The sequence below is a fragment of the Rutidosis leptorrhynchoides genome, chromosome 1, assembly GCF_046630445.1.
Source record: "Rutidosis leptorrhynchoides isolate AG116_Rl617_1_P2 chromosome 1, CSIRO_AGI_Rlap_v1, whole genome shotgun sequence".
In the NCBI taxonomy this organism is placed as follows: domain Eukaryota; kingdom Viridiplantae; phylum Streptophyta; class Magnoliopsida; order Asterales; family Asteraceae; genus Rutidosis; species Rutidosis leptorrhynchoides.
The window spans coordinates 117,276,070-117,297,840 of record NC_092333.1 but is presented as its reverse complement, the minus strand read 5'-3'; the positions used below and the strand labels follow the sequence as shown (position 1 = coordinate 117,297,840).

At 31.6% G+C, this 21,771-nt stretch overlaps 1 protein-coding gene across 1 annotated transcript; it reads left to right on the top strand.

The window, feature by feature from the left end:
- Window positions 1-13,668: 13,668 nt before the first annotated feature.
- Window positions 13,669-19,902, top strand: LOC139864333 (BIIDXI-like protein At5g11420). The gene is made up of 3 exons (XM_071852913.1): window positions 13,669-13,792; window positions 17,852-18,349; window positions 19,123-19,902. The coding sequence occupies exons 1-3, from the start codon at window positions 13,702-13,704 to the stop codon at window positions 19,659-19,661; spliced, it is 1,128 nt and encodes a 375-aa protein (XP_071709014.1). The 5' UTR covers window positions 13,669-13,701; the 3' UTR covers window positions 19,662-19,902.
- Window positions 19,903-21,771: the final 1,869 nt, after the last annotated feature.

Here is a 21,771-nt window from a genome sequence, read left to right as displayed (position 1 = left end):
TTGGTTACCTTTGTAACTAAATCCATCCATATTCACTTGATAGTGCTCTAAATGAACATATATTTAGTCGCAATATCATCCCAATATGTAAAGTTTTTAGTTGTAATTATTTTATTTTTAAGTTGTAATCGTTTAAATAAATAAATGTGAAGACAAAGCACGAAGATTAAAGAATTGAAGAAAAAACGTCCTAAAAATGGAAAAGGGTCCTTAAAGCCATAGTGCACTCAAAAGCGTCCCAAAAATTGAGTTAAAAGACTTGCGCGGATTTTGGGAGTTAAGGAAAATAATTTTTTGTGCAAATTACAAATTGCAAAACGCAAAGTACAAGATATTAAATAGTACGAAAGGAGTTCGAAAATCCAGAACCAGGACCTGAGCCAACTATCAATGCGCGACGCAACGGGACGAAAATTATGAGTCAACTATGCACAAGAATATAATATAATATTTAAATAATTATATAAATTATTTATATATTATATATATTTAAATAATACGTCGACAAATAAGAAAACAAAGCAATGTGGCTGGATCCAGCTGGCCATGCGATCGCATGGCCTGGAAGCTATTTTTCCATGCGATCGCATGGAGTGAAATCTCAGGCCACATCTATAAATACCAGGCTTCTGATCGAGTAAAAACTCAAAAAAAAAAATATATATTACTCCCTCTGTTTAAGTATAATATATATATATATATATATATAATATAGTATAGGTTAGTTTTATATTAGTTAGTTTGGGTTATGTAAAGGTTATTTTACGGGTTTTGAAGTCGAAGTTCTGTCCGTGTAACACTACGCGATAAATAATCAATGTAAGCTATATTCTCCTTTTTAAATTAATGTCTCGTACTTAAGTTATTATTATGCTTATTTGAGCCGAAGTTATCGTGATGTTGGGCTAAATATTAAAAATGGGGTTATTGAACTTTGTACCGTAATTGGGGTTTGGACAAAAGACCGACACTTGTGGAAATTAGACTATGGGCCATTAATGGGCTTTATATATAATTAACGATACTTCGTTAATTTAATATAAAGATTATGATTTGACGTATCTATATATAACCGCGTACGCTTAATCGGACACGATGAACGGGATATTTATAAATACAAATTATTGTTCATTTGACCGGACACGGGGATGGATTAATAGTCAATGGACTCATTAAAACAGGGGTGGATTACATTCAAGGGTAATTGGTGTAATTGTTAACAAAGTATTAAAACCTTGGTTTACACACAGTCGATAACCTGGTGTATTCATTAAACAAAGTATTAAGACCTTGTTACAGTTCAAATCCCCAATTAGTTGGAATATTTGACTTCGGGTATAAGGTTAAATTTGCAGAGCATTTTATAATTATGACCGATGAACTATTATGGACAAAAACCAGATAGGTTTCAAATACATACAGGACAAAGGACAATTAACCCAGGGTAATAAATAATCAAAACGTCAAAAATCATGGTTACGGAAGTTTAAATAAGCATAATTATTATATTGTTATTTATTTTACGCACTTTAATTATTGTCATTTATATTTACGCTTAAGTTTTAAAATCGACAAACCGATCATTAAACGGTAAACCCCCTTTTATATATTATTACTATATATAATATATTTTGTACAAATATAATTGTTTAAAAATATAGTGTAAAATAAGTCGTCTCCCTGTGGAACGAACCGGACTTACTAAAAACTATACTACTCTACGATTAGATACACTGCCTATAGTGTTGTAGCAAGGTTTAGGTATATCCCATATCTATATAAATAAATAAAACTTGTGTAAAATTGTATCGTATTTAATAGTATTTCTTTGTAAAAATTAATAGTATTTTATATACACCTCTACGCACATCAAGTTTTTGGCGCCGCTGCCGGGGACTCGGCGAAACGCAATATTTTTAATTTATTTTTGTATAAATATATTTATATATAATTTTTAGAAAAACAATATAAAATTAAATATATATATATATATATATATATATATATATATATATATATATATATATATATACTGAAACCCAGGCCCATGCGGTCGCATGAGCCGGGTGCCTTAAAACCATGCGATCACATGGCTTGATTTGACCCGTCTGATACCTCTGCCGACAGAAATTAGGGTTTTTAATTAATAATAATAATTATTATTAAACCCTAATTAGGGTTATATTTAATATTATTTAGTTTAGTTTTATTATTTATTTTGTATTATTAAGTTTAATTAGTTTTATAAATTATAAAATTAATACTTTTATAAAATAAATAATATAAAAATAATATTTTTATAAAAATTGTACTTTTTACAACTTTAAGTTTATTTTTATATTTTATATCTTTTTATTTGTTTTTAGCGTAATATTTGTATTTTTCGCTCGTAATTAGTTTTAAGATATAGTTTTTGCCATAGTTATTTTAATTTCTAGATTTTTAAGACTTTGCCATAAAATCCCTTAAGTGCCTTTTTCTTTAGACTAAGATTTAGGTGCTTTAGAATTTTGCAACACCGTTTATAAATTTTAGTACCTTTTAAGATACGACGCGCTACTTTCTTATTTTTATTTTTCGACGCGTAATCTTTTTCTTTCTTATTTCTCGACACGCTAGTTTTTAGGACATAGATTTTCTATTTCTTCTCTAAAATTTCAAACGAAAAAAAAAAATTTATTTTAAGCGGTTAAATTGATAGACATCCAAAATTTTCTGGTTCGTAGTAATAGTTGGATTTGTTAGTGGCTGAGTTGTGAGCTTCCGATTTAAAGGGTTCTGGCTCCCTGCTGCATCTATTGGCTATTCAAAACGTGGACAAAATCAGAAAAGTCTATTAATTTGATAACTTATATAATTTTTAGTTTTATAACTAATAGAATAATTAGTAAATGCACCACATTGTAGCTAAAATTTGGTAATAAGCGCATTATGGAAAATCTCGAGAATATTTTGGAAACTCTTTATGACATCCGAAATCAATTTAATCAATACTCTCAAACGGGTGTTGATGACAATTCGTTCGGTCAATCTTGGATCACGAATGACGAAACAATAACTGGTTGTGAAATCTGTGGAGATTATCACTCAACATGGGAATGTTATTATTACGTTCCTATGAAAAATTATGCACCCATGGAACCTGAATGGAATGATTATGAGGAATACAATTCTAATTGGGATTATTCCCAAGAATATATCCAAACTCAACAACCAGAAGACGAGGAAAATTATGTGTCTGAAAATTCTTTAGATTATATGAAAATCAAACTCGAAGAACTTGATGCTCAAAATGAACAAATGAGAGAGTTTGTAAATCGGCAAGCTGAAACTCTATCAGATTACACACCTGTTGATCTGAGGAGTCGTGTGCAAGAAAATCTCATATCATCGAATTTTGATGAATTCGAGAGCTCCGAAATCACCAACTATCCCGATGATACTTTTTATTCAGTTTTACCAATTTCACAACATATCGACACATTAGCCTCTACTGACGAAATCATCGATCCATCAATGGATGAAAAAGAAGTAAGGGTGACAATTTGGTACTCTTGGGAAAACGATAACGTTAAAAATTTTACCCCCGAGACCAAAATGGTGGGACCGATAAGTACCATTAATGAAGAAGAATTTGCTTCGATCCCGAAATTCACCATTCCACAACCTTCCAACCCAATATTCTCAATAGACGAGTCATCTACCAAAGATGAACTACAAGCTGTAATAGATATTGACACCTCGAATTTCACCCAATTGGGTAATAGAGGTGAAAACCTTGATCCCGAGAATAAACGGAAGGGAATGTTAGGAATTGTCCACCCTATAGAAATATGTATGTCGGTGTATATCGATCCATTTGACCAAGAACCAAAAAAGAGACATATCCATTTACTAAAAGCTACACTTAAAAAAGAATTAAGTAGTGATGATCGGGTGGTCCTAAACTTTAAACCCATTGATATATTATACACCACCCGAGATGTAAATAACTGGCTCACTATTTTAATTCGTGGAACTTAGTCTACCGACTTCACATGTCGTCAGCTAAGTGTGGGGAAGTCTAACCCCACTTAACGTTAAACTAGGGGTTCGGGTTAGTGCATTACTCGTTAATAAAAATGCACGATTAGGGTAAAAGACGCATTTTCAAAGATTAGCAAATAGTTCAGAAAAGCAACCATTTTTGAAGAAAAACATGTGTGATAAAACAAGAAGGAATGAAAGATGAGGCGCGCCATCTATCATTCGACGAGCTTTGTAATTACAAACTGGGTATCTTTAACTACTTTTCTACACTAATCACCCTCATGAATTTATAATTAGAGTCTGATTTCATGCAAATGAGGGCATTGCATGATCTCAAGTGTGGGGAAGGGTTATAAATTCTCTCAGGTTTACACTTGGTTTAATTGCCAAATTTTGTGAAAATTTGAAAAATTTTCAACTAAATGAACTCAAAATCATGTTTATACATATTTATGAACGATAAAATTAGGTGTTAATGCCGAAATTATTGTTATCTCGGAAAGGACATAAATTGAGAAACAACTAAAACGCTTGAATTTATTTATTAGGATATAAAAAGACGCATGAAAAAAGCCAAGTGTGGGGAGAATGTACCAAGTTATTCAATTAAAAAACTATCTATCACATGTTTCTGTAAAGTTATTGCAGGTGCTTTTGTTTTGGACTAAATTGACTGTTTTACCCGCAATATTATAATAAAGATAAAAGAAAAGATGGATCTACACGATGAATCAATTCCATCATTAAAAGAAAGTAAAGTCTTCCGTAAAAGACACGCGCTTCTTAATTTAGGTCAAGAAGTTGTCGTCCAGACCAGCTGTAGGTTGACGAAAAATCTAGAAAAGTCATCTCTAAAATCAGCAGGAAATCCACGGACCTCAGCATCAAACAGGGTCGCCAAGTGGTCAGACTTATCCTAACCATGAGAGGATCTGTCTCGTAAAATGGGGAGGGCGCCGTGCAAATTAGCTTGATAAGACTAATGAATAAGATCCCCAGAAAGGATAATCTCCTTAAAGATTAAAAATCAGCTTTTAAGACTGATATTACTCAATCCTTGAGATTGACTTTAAAGATTGAGAATTACAAACTCATGGAATTCGATGATATCTAAACTCGAGCTTGAACGAGAAAATATTTTGATAAAAATAAAACCGATTTTTTTTCTGAAAAACCTATTTTCAATGCGTTCATTACCATTGAACGTAAAATCCTAGGAATTCACCTGGAATTCATTAGGTCACCTGAACCAAATCGAGTGTCAACTGTAAGAACGGTGGTTGCATAGCATGGTCGAAGACAGGACCTTGTGCCAGACCGAAAAATTATAGGATGATCTTTATTATTGCTCCTACAAAGGATAGTACTAGAATCCGACACGTTTTTGGATCATAATTAAATGCATGTCATTAGACATTGCCTTAACAGTTGCTTGTTCAACGCTTTCCTTTACAACCGGACGGTATTTTGCCGAAAGGTAATATACGGAGCAAGTATACTGGACATGTTGCTTTCCTAATACAAGGTTAGCAAGTGGGTGACACAAAACCCCAAGTTTTGAGCTAAAATTTTCAAATCTGAAACCCACAAAACCCACAAAAATAATTTGCAAACACCGGTGAAGGGTTATTCCGGAAAACTTATCTAGGGAAAAAAGCTAGATTGAATTTTCAAAAGATCAAATATTTTCATAAAGATCCAATTTCCTTAAGGATCTAAATTTTCATAGTCATGTGGGACTGTAAACCACAACGTTACTATCATTGTTTATACCGCCGTATCAAAATCACTGATGTATTAAGTGTGAAGAATAAAGAAGTGATTCGTGTAATTTAATTTCAAATTTTGTATTGCTTGAGAACAAGCAACGATCAAGTGTGGGGATATTTGATAGTGCTCTAAATAAACATATATTTAGTCGCAATATCATCCCAATATGTAAAGTTTTTAGTTGTAATTATTTTATTTTTAAGTTGTAATCGTTTAAATAAATAAATGTGAAGACAAAGCACGAAGATTAAAGAATTGAAGAAAAAGCGTCCTAAAACTGGAAAAGGGTCCTTAAAGCCATAGTGCACTCAAAAGCGTCCCAAAAATTGAGTTAAAAGACTTGCGCGGATTTTGGGAGTTAAGGAAAATAATTTTTTGTGCAAATTACAAATTGCGAAACGCAAAGTACAAGATATTAAATAGTACGAAAGGACGTTCGAAAATCCGGAACCAGGACCTGAGCCAACTATCAACGCGCGACGCAACGGGCCGAAAATTATGAGTCAACTATGCACAAGAATATAATATAATATTTAAATAATTATATAAATTATTTATATATTATATATATTTAAATAATACGTCGATAAAGAAGAAAACAAAGCAATGTGGCTGGATCCAGCTGGCCATGCGATCGCATGGCCTGGAAGCTATTTTTCCATGCGATCGCATGGAGTGAAATCTCAGGCCACATCTATAAATACCAGGCTTCTGATCGAGTAAAAACACAAAAAAATATATATATATTACTCCCTCTGTTGAAGTATAATATATATATATATATATATATATATATATATATATATATATATATATATATATATATATATATATATATATATATATATATATATATATATATATATATATATATATATATATATTATAGGTTAGTTTTATATTAGTTAGTTTGGATTATGTAAAGGTTATTTTACGGGTTTTGAAATCGAAGTTCTGTCCGTGTAACACTACGCGATAAATAATCAATGTAAGCTATGTTCTCCTTTTTAAATTAATGTCTCGTACTTAAGTTATTATTATGCTTATTTGAGCCGAAGTAATCGTGATGTTGGGCTAAATATTAAAAATGGGGTTATTGAACTTTGTACCGTAATTGGGGTTTGGACAAAAGACCGACACTTGTGAAAATTAGACTATGGGCTATTAATGGGCTTTATATTAAATTAACAATACCTCGTTAATTTAATATAAAGATTATGATTTGACGTATCTATATATAACCACATACGCTTAATCGGACACGATGAGCGGGATATTTATAAATACAAATTATTGTTCATTTGACCGGACACGGGGATGGATTAATAGTCAATGGACTCATTAAAACAGGGGTGGATTACATTCAAGGGTAATTGGTGTAATTGTTAACAAAGTATTAAAACCTTGGTTTACACACAGTCGATAACCTGGTGTATTCATTAAACAAAGTATTAAGACCTTGTTACAGTTCAAATCCCCAATTAGTTGGAATATTTGACTTCGGGTATAAGGTTAAATTTGCCGAGCATTTTATAATTATGACCGATGAACTATTATGGACAAAAACCAGATAGGTTTCAAATACATCCAGGACAAAGGACAATTAACCCAGGGTAATAAATAATCAAAACGTCAAACATCATGGTTACAGAAGTTTAAATAAGCATAATTATTATATTGTTATTTATTTTACGCACTTTAATTATTGTCATTTATATTTATGCTTAAGTTTTAAAATCGACAAACCGGTTATTAAACGGTAAACCCCCTTTTATATATTATTACTATATATAATATATTTTGTACAAATATAATTGTTTAAAAATATAGTGTAAAATAAGTCGTCTCCCTGTGGAACGAACCGGACTTACTAAAAACTATACTACTCTACGATTAGGTACACTGCCTATAGTGTTGTAGCAAGGTTTAGGTATATCCCATATCTATATAAATAAATAAAACTTGTGTAAAATTGTATCGTATTTAATAGTATTTCCTTGTAAAAATTAATAGTATTTTATATACACCTCTACGCACATCATCCCTGCAAGATCCTCTACTACATTTTCTTCATCACTTAGTCTATCTTCATCAATACTTGGTGCAGTAAATGGGTAAAATTCATCATCATCATTTACTGTAACACTTGGTTGAATATTCTCAAATAATGATTCAGCATTAATAGTAGGAATGTAAACATCATCATCAATAATTGGTTGGATGTTCTCAATAATTGATACATCATTAACAGTAGGATTACCAACTTGTTCACCATTATCACAAACTGGTTCATTACACAATTGTTCACTATTATCACAAACTGGTTCATTACAGACTTGTTCACTAGCTTCACAAACTGGTTCATTACAGACTGGTTCACTAGCTTCACCTACATTCCATTCCAACATTAATCTTTTCTGAATCTTTGGTTGTTTTCTCTTTGTCAATACAGGCATAACTGCATCCTCTTCAATCTCTTCTAATACATTTTTTTTGGTTGGGACTCTGATAAGTTTTTAACTTGGTGCTCTCATGTTCAATGTAAACCCATATTTCCTTATGGTCATGCACATACTGGATCATGTTAATTACATCAATATCCCCACCTAGTGCTTCTAATCCATAATCAAGATTTGTGTCTGGTCTTAGAAAGTGATAAAACATGATACTACGACCATCAGATCCTAAATCCTTAACCATGTCATTGATTTCATTTACAGAAAACAAATCCTTATCAATGAAATCAAAGTAAGTCACCTTACCATTCACATATTGTCTTCGTGGAAATTCGGTAAACTCCCCACCATGGTGTAACCTTATTGTAAACATTGTATCATCATGAGTTGTGAAAAAAAAAATTAATTGGTAAATTTAGGAACTAAACCAGTGAAATCAATCGATAATGAATAAAAAATTTTGAATAAAAAATAATACCGTATACTTGGCGTAAATCAACTTCTCCATCCTCTACATCCTCTGAACGTCTCTGGTACAAAGGATTAACCATTCTCAGACATGCAATTAGGGTTTTACAAAATGAAATTGGGGTTTATGTAATTGTAAGATATGAATTTACATTGGGAACGACTTCAGTTCCATTTATACACCGGGTTTAGATTAAAAGACAATAATACCTCATGTGCAGGTCATGTGAGTCCCCAAAACGTTAAATTTTCACAGTCGTTAGGTTGTTGGACCCCCCGTGAAACATCTGCAAACCATAGTGACCCCCCAAGGTGAAAAAATTCTTTTGGACTCCGCTTGTTGTATCGAACAAACCACAGGAACCCCCATGCAATTTTGTCGGGAGGTTAAGAAGATCAAATCTCCATGGGAGTTTGTTTATTTTGTGGTAGTAGAATTATGTTTATTATGTTGCAGGGACTTAAAGAGTAATGAATATGTATTTTGGTGTTACTTCTTGGAACATTTGAACTCGAGATGAGTATAATAAAGAAGTTCTCTGGTTTGGTGCAGTTATGACAACTTTGATATTTCATGGGCCTTAGTGTAACTTTGTGAGCAAATATTTTGTTTACCTATTTATTTTATTTTATATCGTTCTTTTTTATTTTTCGGTTGTAATTGTGAGAGAGAGCGCGCTAGGGTTTCATCTATATTATTTTAGGGGTTTTTGTTCTTCATCCGTGATTCAGTTTTCCATCTTCTTTATTTGTTTTACGGTGTCGATCCGTGTAAGGATCTGGATTGTATTGTCTATTTGAGTTTTGTAATATTGTTGGTTGTGTATTTAGAGTTGCACACGCTTTGTGGACATCCATTGTAATCGAGTCTGTATTTTAGGATTGCACACTTTTTGTGGACAATCCATTACAGAAATAATTGTTCCCGCTGGTTGAGTCATTCTTTGTGTTGTTTGTAGTCATAATTTCGTACACTTACACTTTTAAATTTAAAACGAAATAAAAAAAATTGTATTCATTCACTCTAAAACTTCTTTTGTTGTTGAATTGGTTTAAGAAAACACTTTCACTACAGGTAGTAGAGATCCTTGAAAACTAAATATAATGTCGTGAAAATGAGTCAAGATGGTTAAAGATGCATGATGAAGTGCATATAACATGGACCCAAGATGCTTTGCGCTACATTAGGAGATGAAATTGATCAAACCACGTGAGTCCCAACAACACCCTCCCTAGTTACTACCTTGCCTAATTTTCTTTGCAAACCACTGTTTTTTCAAATGACTCGCATAAAGATTTCACTACTAAGAAGGTTTATTTATTTTATTATTTTATTATTTATTTATTTATTTATTTATTTATTTATTTATTTATTTATTTATTAATATATGCAAATAAGGTATACTGATTCAGATTGAACTTTATTTAACTATTAATCAATTATTGTGTCACCTACGGTCATTATAATAGTTGAAATAATGTAATTTATATTAACGACGGTTAGAAATAAGTGACGAGATCCAAACGCGATGTTGAAATCACCCACATCATTTCCTGAGACATACTATTACAATCCTATCGCTTGGAGGAAGCCTGTTAGGTCTAGCATCTAGTTGATGTAATTTGTATTCTCGTAAAACAAAATGCCCCTTCATTAACTTAACGGATCAAAATCCCGCTAGTCCCGTTAAATAAGCCAATTATGTACATTATTTCCTTAACATATAAAAGTATCCCATTTTCCATTTTAGGGATAACCTTTCACACTAACACCTTAGCCTCCATTCCCCTTTTTTATTATTTTCATCATTTTTGTATGAACATTGATCAAGTAATGAAATTTGACGTTTATATTCATGTTTTAATGTTTATCAAAACCACCACGACAAATTTATATAGGCATCACGTGTGGTAAAACCACTTTGAGTGAGGCTCGAATGCAAGACATCTGAGACCTATAACCTTAAGAAAAATATTTTGCAGTACATGAGGTTCGAACCCATGAACCCCTTGTGAGAAGTCAGGTCACCACCAAACATCAATACCTTGTTGTTAAAAATAATGTAAAGTAAGTTAAACACGAATAAATTGTTTTTATTATCAATGTGATTTACTCTGATAATTAAAGCATTTATGAATTATATAATTAAAAATAAAAAAATAGACTTAAATAAATATATAAATGTTTGAAAAGAAATGGATTAGAGGGTATGTTCTATGGAAAAATAGGAACCTTAAGATCTTTGAAAAGAAATATTAGAGTATCCCTATGGTGCTAAACGAAATTCAATTAAAAAGTATCTTTGGATCTCATCGCGTGAGAAGAAAGTGCAACTCGATTGGAACACATGACTTCTTCATCCTAATGTGTATGATGATCAGGGTTAAATCATAGGAGTTGTTCGTAACAGTCATGTTTAGGTTATTTCGTTTTCGGGGTTCTTTATAAAGCATTGGTTCCATGCATTCTTATGTTTTCATGTGTAATCTTGTACTCTTAATGTTCATCTAATATAATGCTTTTCGCCTTTCAGGAATATATATATATATATATATATATATATATATATATATATATATATATATATATATATATATATATATATATATATATATATATATATATATATATATATATATATAGGCAGTTTAAATATATCATTTTATTTTTATAGATACTTATATTTAAAATAACATTTGTATATTATGTAAGCTCGAATTGCTAAATGTAGATCAAATTCAACAAATGATTCTTTAAATATATTAAACATATAAATTAATATTTTTTGAAAATTCAAAATCTATACATACAAATTAAATCACCTACGCTTGACTTGAATGGTATGAGGGTGAGTTCCAACTTGGGGTACTGCCAACTCAGGTTCTATTCTCATTTCAAGAAGAGAGTTTTCAATTTTTGATGGTACTGCCAACATCAATGTGATTTGGAAAGGTCTCTAGGGGGTTTTCCCAACCATCAATGGTAATGCCAACGTCGTCGCAAATTGGATTTTTTTCCTAATGCCGTAACGCGTGTGTGGGTGACAAATGGGAGCATTCGATGTTAATATTGTCGTTCATAAAAATACAAATAATTTAATATATGGTTCATATTAAGTTACCGTGATGATTTTTAAGGGAAATTTGATATACATGAAAAAGTATACGAATTTAAATGGTATATAAAATTATCTTTTCTACTTTAGGTGATGTGGATATTTTTTTTTTTTTTTTTTCGAAAAGCATGAATTATATTAAAAAAAAGACAAGGTACAGAGGAGGGTAGGTCTAAGAAAAGACCACCCCAAGAGAAACAAAACCACCCGAAGAAAACTACATGAACTAAAAAATAAAACGAAAAACAAGGCTTAAGTAAACACGAGATGGATATGAGGATCTAGAGATAACTTAGGTAACGAGATGGAGAGAATCTGACAGAATGAACTACAGATTATGGAGAGACTGAACTTCAGTTTGTGGGGAGATTGAAAAAAATATTTTTTTTATTCACGTGACATAGACTAAGTACAGTCTGCCCTCAATCTATCCAGAGGCTGAACTCAATTGTCCACAAACATAACTCAATCCGTGACAGATTGAACTCCATCTGTGATAGATTGAAACTCAATCCGTGGGCATACTGAGTTCAGTTTGTGGCAAATTAAACTCAATCTGTCATAAGTTGAACTAGTCTGTGACAGATTGAACTCAATCTGTGAACATATTGAAATCAATCTGTGGCAGATTGAGTCCAATTTATCACAGATTGAGTTCAGTCTGTGCACAGACTGAACATTGATTTTTTTCCTGTCTACCAACAGAAGCATGTACAAATGGCTCGTGTTTCAACTTTTAATAAAAGTTTTGTAGTGGGCACTAACTATGTTGTGATTGATTGAAGAATAACAACAGCAGAACTTAACAACGCTAATAGTTATGGATATATTTTAGGTGCATATGGTAGATGCATGTATCAAATTCAAGCTATGACAAAAAGTAAAAACGTACATATGTTAGGATTCAGCTCACGAATCTATCTGCAAAATTTCAAATTCTTACTTTTAGATTTGAGCTCAAATTCGTGAGTCAAAAGTTTGAGGAAAAAAGTCAACAATTTCTTCAAAATTCAAATCATAATCTATTTGACTTTTCACGTTACATCGTGCTTTGTTTTTGCTTTAGTTATATGGTTTCTCTCCGATCAAAAGTTCGCTCCTGATCCTTTCAATATATATATATATATATATATATATATATATATATATATATATATATATATATATATATATATATATATATATATATATATATATATATATATATATACGAGTTTTGATTTGTTCTCTATTATTATAAAAATATTAAAACATTGTAAAATAAGTCTTGACTTGTGTTTTAATCAATGATGTAGTAGTTCTACATACAACTTAAATGTATAACAATCACATATTCGCCAACCTCTATAAATTTGTGCTCTCACACGCTTACTAAATAATGAATCAACTCAAAATTAAATTTTCAAATATGAATTTAGAGCGATATAAAATGACATAAACTAATTATTATTAATTTCTTCAGATTATTTTCAACTTAACACTTCAGTAAAAAAGATTTGTAAATAACATTCATTCTGACAAAACTTATAAAATTATTAATATTTAACTTTGACTTCACCTTTATATCACTTTACAAACATATTTTAAGACTAAAGTACAATTTGTTCAATTTCTTTAACAAAGTAATGTAATTTGATTATATCTCACACACAAATTAAGTATATGACAACCAAATATTTCATTTCCTAGTATAAATTCCTACAATCAAACTATTTTCTTCATTTGTGGTACTTATGTTAATATCTTGAAAAATGAGGGCATTTATACGTATTTGCATGCATATAAACCTATAATCGGCTTACCTTGTATTCATTCCAAATTCAAGTTTATCCTTCTACTCTAGCTTTTCATTCTCTCTCCAAATGTACAGAGGTTCAATAATGGAAGCAACCACCGTGCTGGCGGCATTGCTGCTATGTGCCACCATCTACACCGCCGTTGCTGTCACCGACGGTAATCTAAATTTTTTAATTTAACATGATACACAATAATTAATTAGTATTAAGTAGAAGATCAATTAGCATAATGTGGTGTAGTTAGAGTGCCGAAAGAGAGATTAATTATGGGCTTTTACAAAGTTGGATCCTGCAAGTATAATTTGTCAACTATGTCAAGTGTGGCACATTTGTTAATTTGTTGTATTTATATTACTCTGTAATTAATAGGTGGATTATTAAATTGTCACATAAGTTTTGCTAATTCTAAATGCATGAATTCTAGCTCGTTTTATAGAAATGGGAAATTTGAGTTTTAATTAATTGGTCAAGTGCGAATAGTAATATAGTTATTACAATAAATGAGTTGAATCCGCTAAAAGCAAATCACATTATTTTTACACGAATTAAAACAAATTTGATTAAACTAATTATCTATCTACTTGAGGTCTTGAAATGAATCCATATTTGCACCTCTTTCGAGCTTTGCTAATTAATTTCCCTTAAGAAGAGATTAAGCATTAATACCAACAATTGGTAAAATCATAATTTGAGTAGCTTAACTTTTATTATCTTTTGAATGAAATGATGATTGTTTCATCATTAGTTAATAAGTATATTATACTTATATATTATTATAGGTTTTATCATAAATATATATATGGTGCAACAAATGAAAAAGATGTTACCAGAAATACTACAATGTTTCATCAATTATGGGAGTTGGCCGGATAACCACATATCCTGTTTACACCATGCTTTTAGATATACTACATTTACGTACTTAAATCATTAAAAGTAGTATAATGTACTCGGTATTATTTATTTTATTCTAGACGCAACACAATAGATCGGATATATATATCGAATGATGTCATATCCATGTTATATTCATTTTGTTTTTGTTCAATCATATTCATATCCACATACATTTAATTAATTTATCCATCTATATCCATATCCATTAAATTAAACGAGTTCATACATATTCATTGGATATTAAAAAAATTTTATAATATTTTTTAATATGTGATAAAAAAAAATGCAATATAGTAAAAATGTATGTGTATATAATAAGACATAATTAATATCTATATACTAGAACATGTAATCTTTTTCGAAGTTATAATACAATATGTTAAATTAACCACATTAAACATAGACCGTGACAGTTTAAATGTTTAATTTGTAAGTTTATTTGATTAGATATACGTGTTTTATTGTAACGTATCATAATAATAATAATTCATTATATGGTTCCAATCAAAATGTATGTGTAAATGCATTTCACTACAAGGAAAATGGTTGTTTGTGACTAGAGATGACAATGGATCTGATATGCATCGGGTGCGCATATATCCATATTCACTTCCGTTTAATTTTCAAAATTCATATCCACATCCATTTAAATATAATTCATCCAAACATATTCATATCCGTTGGATTAAACGGGTTAGCGGGTATCTGTTGGATGATAAGTTTTTTCTAAAAGTATTCCTATTATGAAATGAAATCATTAAAATATTTTTAACAAAGATGTGTAATATATGTAAGATATATGAATTTAATACTATTCACATAGTTGTATCTTCACAATTTATATTTTCGATAATATTTTAATAGTTTATAGTGTACACATATAAGGATATTTAAATATATATGCATATGATTAAGTAACTATGTATATGTTTATATGTATATATGTATACCGGGTGGTAAATGGATATATCCATGGATGATAATTTGTCATCCATACCCGATCAATTAATTTTTCACATCATCTATATACATTTCCATTTATCATCTGTTTAGATAATCCATATCCATCTAATGGATCAGATCGGATGGATATCCGATGAATCAGACATCCATTGCCATTCCTGTTTGTGACGATCTTTAACCGAAGACTTCTTATTCTGTCAATAATAATGTTATTAGTGCCATTTAAAAAGTCATCAATAAATTTTGTCACTATACGATATTAGTGACCAAACGAATGGTCACTATAGTGACCAATTTTAGTATTTTGGTCTCCTATTATGTTTTGTGATGATCTATAGTGACGAGAAGTGACCAACATGTTTTAGTCACTAATTTGATTTAGTGACCAATTTAGTGTTATCAGTGACTAATAACCTTGTCACTAAAGCACATTTTTGTAGGGTTTGTAATAGTAAATGTGTTTGCATATTTCTATATTTATGTATTATTTATTTATAAATTTTGAGTGTTAACGGATATATTCATAGATGAAAATTTGTATTCATATCAATATTTATTTAGATTTATTCATATCCATATTCATATCTAGATTATTCATATTCATTATGAATCGAGTGAATCATGTACCACTGGATTAGATAAGTATTGTCATCCTTAAACGCAACCCTTCCTAGTTATTATTGCATAAAGAATAATAGACTCCACTAATTGTTAAATTTAAATTAATAATTAATACACTAGTATACAATAGTATTCCATACAGCGTTTGGTGGCCTGCCTCCTTTAGGGGAGGTCAGGGTTTCGATCCACGTTGACTACATATTAACCCACAATTTCATCCCTGCCATGAGGTTCCATCCATGACACATTTCCCACATCGCGTTTGGGGGGTTGGGGGGGGGGGGGGGGGGGGGAGACCGTCCATGCCCTGTATGAGATTGGTGCGAGTTTCCTCCTGGACATACAGTTGGAGGCGGGTATAACTGAGTAGGAGATGAACGCGTGGGTGGTTAAGTCTCCTGAGTGATCCTAACAACTGTAAAAAAAAAAAAAAAAATGCGTTTACCAAAATTATACTTCTCCACTCTATTGAAAAAAGACTTTGAAAAGGTCAAATGTAAAATTTTATTAGTCACACCAATTTATAAATGTCTAACTTTATAATGTTGTTCACATTTAGGGCGAACTTAAATATTTATCTTGACGAATTGATTTAAGATAACATTTTTTTTTAAGATAATGAATAGCAAAAATAAGTTTAAATACAATCTATATACTTTCATAATGTTAAATATTATAGAATAAAAAATACTTACTATATAGACTACGAAGTACTAATAGTGAAAAGCAAATTATATTATATACATATATATTGGGTGTTGATTCATACACCACTTATTTTTAGCCGTACACCACCAAATGTGTTTTACAGTATTGTACTGTACAACACTGTAAAGCACCTTTGATGAGTACGGCTAAAAACAGGTGGTGCATTAATCACTCCCCATATAAAAAGTTTACAGACCATTAAGTTTGCAGCCGACGTATCAGATGTTTGTATGTAAGAAGTCTGCACCCACACGTGGGTGGGCACATGCTCACGCCACCCTGTCTTGAATTCGAATGAAATAATGTGGATCACAGAATTTAGTCGTTACCATTATTTAATACCGCAAGAGAAAAAGATTATTAGATTCAAAGCACAATAGTGTTAACATTATATCGAATTTTATTTTAACGTAAACTTTTATTTTATTGATGTTACACGTCGAGTACATAACAAATAATTGAGAATTTTATAGATCATACACTATTAGAGTACGTACATTAGATCGGGTTAAATATGTAATACGGAGTAATAATATACTCCATCTGTTCCACTATAAGTGTCAACATTTGATTTTTAAAATCTTTTTACGTTAATTTTGAAAATCAAATGTGGACATTTATAGTGTGACGGAGAGATCAGTAAGTAAAGTTTAAAATTTTAAATTACGGGGAGTACATGTTTTACATTAGTAAATATTAATATTTGTAAAATTTTAGGCTATACTTGTTTCCAGGATAATGTGTATTGTATTTCATTAGTGTTGATACTACACTATCATCATATTTTGCAATGAACGGTAATAAGAAGATTCAGTAAAACTATATACATCTGAATTAATAATATAATCGCTCTTTTCGTATAGCATGAATAAGAAGAACCTTATCCATTTACCTATTTTCTTTAGTGGTAATACATGATATGATAAAACTTACTAACAACGCATTTCACATACATTTGTTAATCTCCAAATCAATATTTGTTTGGTTCAATATAAAGTTTTATATGAATTTGTGGTTCATATTTCAGGATTATTATATAATGGGAATTTCGAGCTCGGGCCGAAGCCCTCAGACATGAAAGGCTCGGAGGTGTTAAAACACGACGCGATACCAGGGTGGAAGACTTTTGGTTTCGTGGAGTACATTAAATCGGGCCAAAAACAAGGTGACATGTTACTAGTAGTCCCTGAAGGAGCCTTTGCAGTTAGGCTGGGAAACGAAGCAACTATCGAGCAGAACATAAACGTAACTAAAGGAATGTATTATTCCCTCACGTTTAGTGCCGCTCGAACATGTGCTCAAGAAGAGACGTTGAATGTGTCGGTAACACCTGATTTCGGGGTGTTACCGATGCAGACATTGTATAGTAGTAGCGGATGGGACTCATACGCTTGGGCGTTTCAAGCAGAGTTTAGTACTGTTACAATTAAGTTGCATAATCCTGGTGTTGAAGAGGATCCTGCTTGTGGTCCGCTTATTGATTCTATCGCTATCAAAACTTTATACCCTCCTAAACCATCACGAGGTAATTAATTACTCCTTATTTTTACATTACATAACTAAGCCAATGAATCTTAACTTTTAGCAAAATCAGAGCCGGATATTAGAGCGTACAAAGTGTGCAGTCGCATAATGGCTCAATATTTAAAAATGATCAAAAAATATACCCAATGTCCATTTATTTATTGAGGATTCAATTTAAAAAAATACCTAATATAGCTGGTGACATAAAGTCTACTTTTATTTATTGAACATAGCTCATAAAATTGATAGAATGGACCCCGAGCAAAATGAAATACCTCGTAGTACATAAGAGCATGCGAACATTTCCCATCAAGAACATTGAATTTCAGTGTTTCTCCAGTCCCCACCCCACCGAAGTTCCTCCCTATGTCTTTTTTGGCGTTTCTGTCCAAAATCCCTCTACAGACGCCAAAAAAACTTTTTCATTTTTTTTTTTCCTGTCGTTTTTAAAAAATATGTTTTTATGCTCTAATCAGAGGAAGTGGAGTCATTTTACTATTACTGGTTATTGCATTGAATATCGACCCATATGATATGCAAGTGGCAATTATAGTTCAATTGCAAAATCCAGCACTTCAATTAATGTATATATGCCTTCCAAAATCCACGTGTATGTAGTGACATTGATGAATCAAGCAGAGTCTTGTGGTTGCAAAATTGGCACATCATCTATTTATATCATATAATGTCATGTCCTTTTATAGGATATTATTATTTAAAGTTTTTTGTACAATGTGAAAATGATATGTATGTTTAATAAGGAAATTGATGCAGACAATATATTGAAAAATGGAGGATTTGAAGAAGGACCATATATATTCCCAAACACAACATGGGGTGTGTTGGTACCACCTAATATTGAAGATGACCACTCACCACTGCCAGCTTGGATGGTCGAGTCACTTAAAGCCGTAAAGTACATTGACTCGGCCCATTTCTCGGTCCCACAAGGAAAGCGGGCAGTCGAACTTGTAGCAGGGAAGGAAAGTGCAATAGCGCAAGTTGCTAGAACGATAGTTGGGAAGACTTACCAGCTTTTCTTCAGCGTTGGAGATGCTAGTAACGCGTGTGCAGGTTCTATGGTTGTTGAAGCATTCGCAAATAAAGATACTTTGAAGGTGCCTTATGAATCGAAGGGTAAAGGAGGATTTAAGCGCGCGGTTCTTAAGTTTGTGGCAACGAGTACCAGAACTAGAATTATGTTCTATAGTACTTTTTACACGATGAGAAGTGACGATTTTTCTTCACTTTGTGGGCCGGTCATTGACGATATCAAGCTTCTAAGCGTTCGAAATGCTCGCAAACTTACTTGATCGAGTTGGTTGAGCTAAGATTTGTCTTGGCTCCATGTTTAAGCTAGTGTTTTGAATATTTGGCAAGAGTGTTATTTTCATTTAGTAAAGGAATAAACAGGTTTTCCGGTTATTAAAGTGGTTATAATGGGAATTAAACATAAGAGTTGTAGTACTAAGAATGTTATATGGTATATATAGATAATTTGAAAAGGGTACGTGGTTTTTATTTTTACGTGTAACTTCACTTCGATAAATGCAAAGGATGATATATATTTTTTGTATTTTGTATGAATATAAACTCAATTGTGACTATTCACATTATAAAAACCTTATCCCTTTTATTATCTTTCAATTGTTTGTGAAATATCATCCTTTTAAATTAAAAACATTTCGTTTTTTTTAACTTTCTATCCACCGTATATCATTATGTCAAGCTTTGGTTAAATTATTGGAGTTTTATAAATATAGCCTTAAGTCTATGCTTAAGAATTTAGAATAAATCATATATTATCTGTTTGTATATGATGAAAAATCACCTTAATAACTACCTTACTACTTTTTAAGTATAATCTTTGAAGGTTGATAAATATATGGGTTTTGTTGAGCTTATGAACAGAATGTCGAACTTGGGTGATTCAAAGGATGAGGACGAATTGGATACTCGGAAAAAAGCAAATAATCAAGGTGAAGGCGTTTGTAAGAATTCGAAAAGGACTAAAGATAAAGACGTTTCGTGTTCCTATTCTCTTAATGATTATGGCGACGATTTGGATTACGGAGAAGCGATCCAAAATTTGTTTATGGATCCTCAAGTTGCTAATCGGTGTGGAAGTTCTTCGAACGTGGTTGACGATGGATCTTCAAGTGCGCTTACCTTCAAGATTAATAATCGTTCAGGCAAAAGTATTAATTGGGAGATCATTGATGGTAAATTGAAAAATGCGGGTCCATAGGTTCTTTTGGGTTTTTTATCGCCCGGGTTGTTGATTCGCACGATTATGTTTTTAGCCTATGTGTGTTGATATCGTGGTCGGATTCTTGTTGGTATGTTGTATTTTTTTGTTCTGTTAAGGTTGGTTTCATTAGGTGCGGCTCGGTTATAGATAGTTTGTTTTACCGATTTCTAGGTTCGAGCCTCATCGGTTTCATTCTTGTACTTTTGGTTGAAGACGTTTTCTATTGAAAAACGTCTTCGTTATCTATACAAGTTTTCGTTTTTTTCGCAAAAAAAAAAAAAAAAAAAAAAAAAATATATATATATATATATATATATATATATATATTCTTTGAAGGTTGAGTTTTTTTCTTTCCTTAATGGATTAGGCATTTAGGCCCTACTTGACTACGAACCTATTCTTGCTAAGAGCATTTATAGCTCTAACGGTTAATAATAGAAAATCATAAATTATTTATATTCACAACTTTAAATGATCCCCTGTTCCCCTCTGATAATTTGGGCCGACAAGTTCAACGGAGGAAGTAAATTTAGGCCCAACCTAAATGATACAACCATTTTCAATATACTCGCTTCTTGTTGGTATCCCAACTATCTCTTGCCGCCTTGCCGGTGCATACAACGTCTTTTAACATTGTCTTCATCGTATCCACCTACTATTAAAAGGAGTACACAAATGAGTCCCATATACGGGGTCGTAATATTCAAGATGCGGGAAAATTAACAGAAAGAAAATGGAAGTGGGCTTCCTATTTGTCCTCTTTGGTAATAAGGAAATTGGAAGATAAGTTTATGTCTCAAAAGTAGACAATTCAAAGAGTTAACCCTAAACAGTAAATGGGCCTAACAGTAGTATTCGTTATCTATATTAATATTAATTATTAAAGGCCGGTAATAGCTGTTGGTAACAAGTCCCTAACTAATGAAAATAGAAGTATGTAGAATAAGAATATGCGGCTGTGTTTGTGTTTTACAACAGAAAAGAGTAATAATAAAATGAAACCAAAAGCTACTGTTATTCTATTGAAGGGATATAAGCTATAAATAGCCTTACAGATATAAACGTGCAACATAAAAGTAGGAACAAAATACCTCATCTAACTCCCACTAACCTCAACGTCTATTTTAATACGTAATACTCGGTCAACTAGCATTACTACTTCCAACTACAAA

Coding starts and splice junctions, on each gene's coding strand:
- LOC139864333 (XM_071852913.1), top strand. CDS start 13,702: ATGTACAGAGGTTCAATAATGGAAGCAACCACCGTGCTGGCGGCATTG. Junction 13,793..17,851: donor CGCCGTTGCTGTCACCGACG/GTAATCTAAATT, acceptor TTCATATTTCAG/GATTATTATATAATGGGAAT. Junction 18,350..19,122: donor CCCTCCTAAACCATCACGAG/GTAATTAATTAC, acceptor AAATTGATGCAG/ACAATATATTGAAAAATGGA.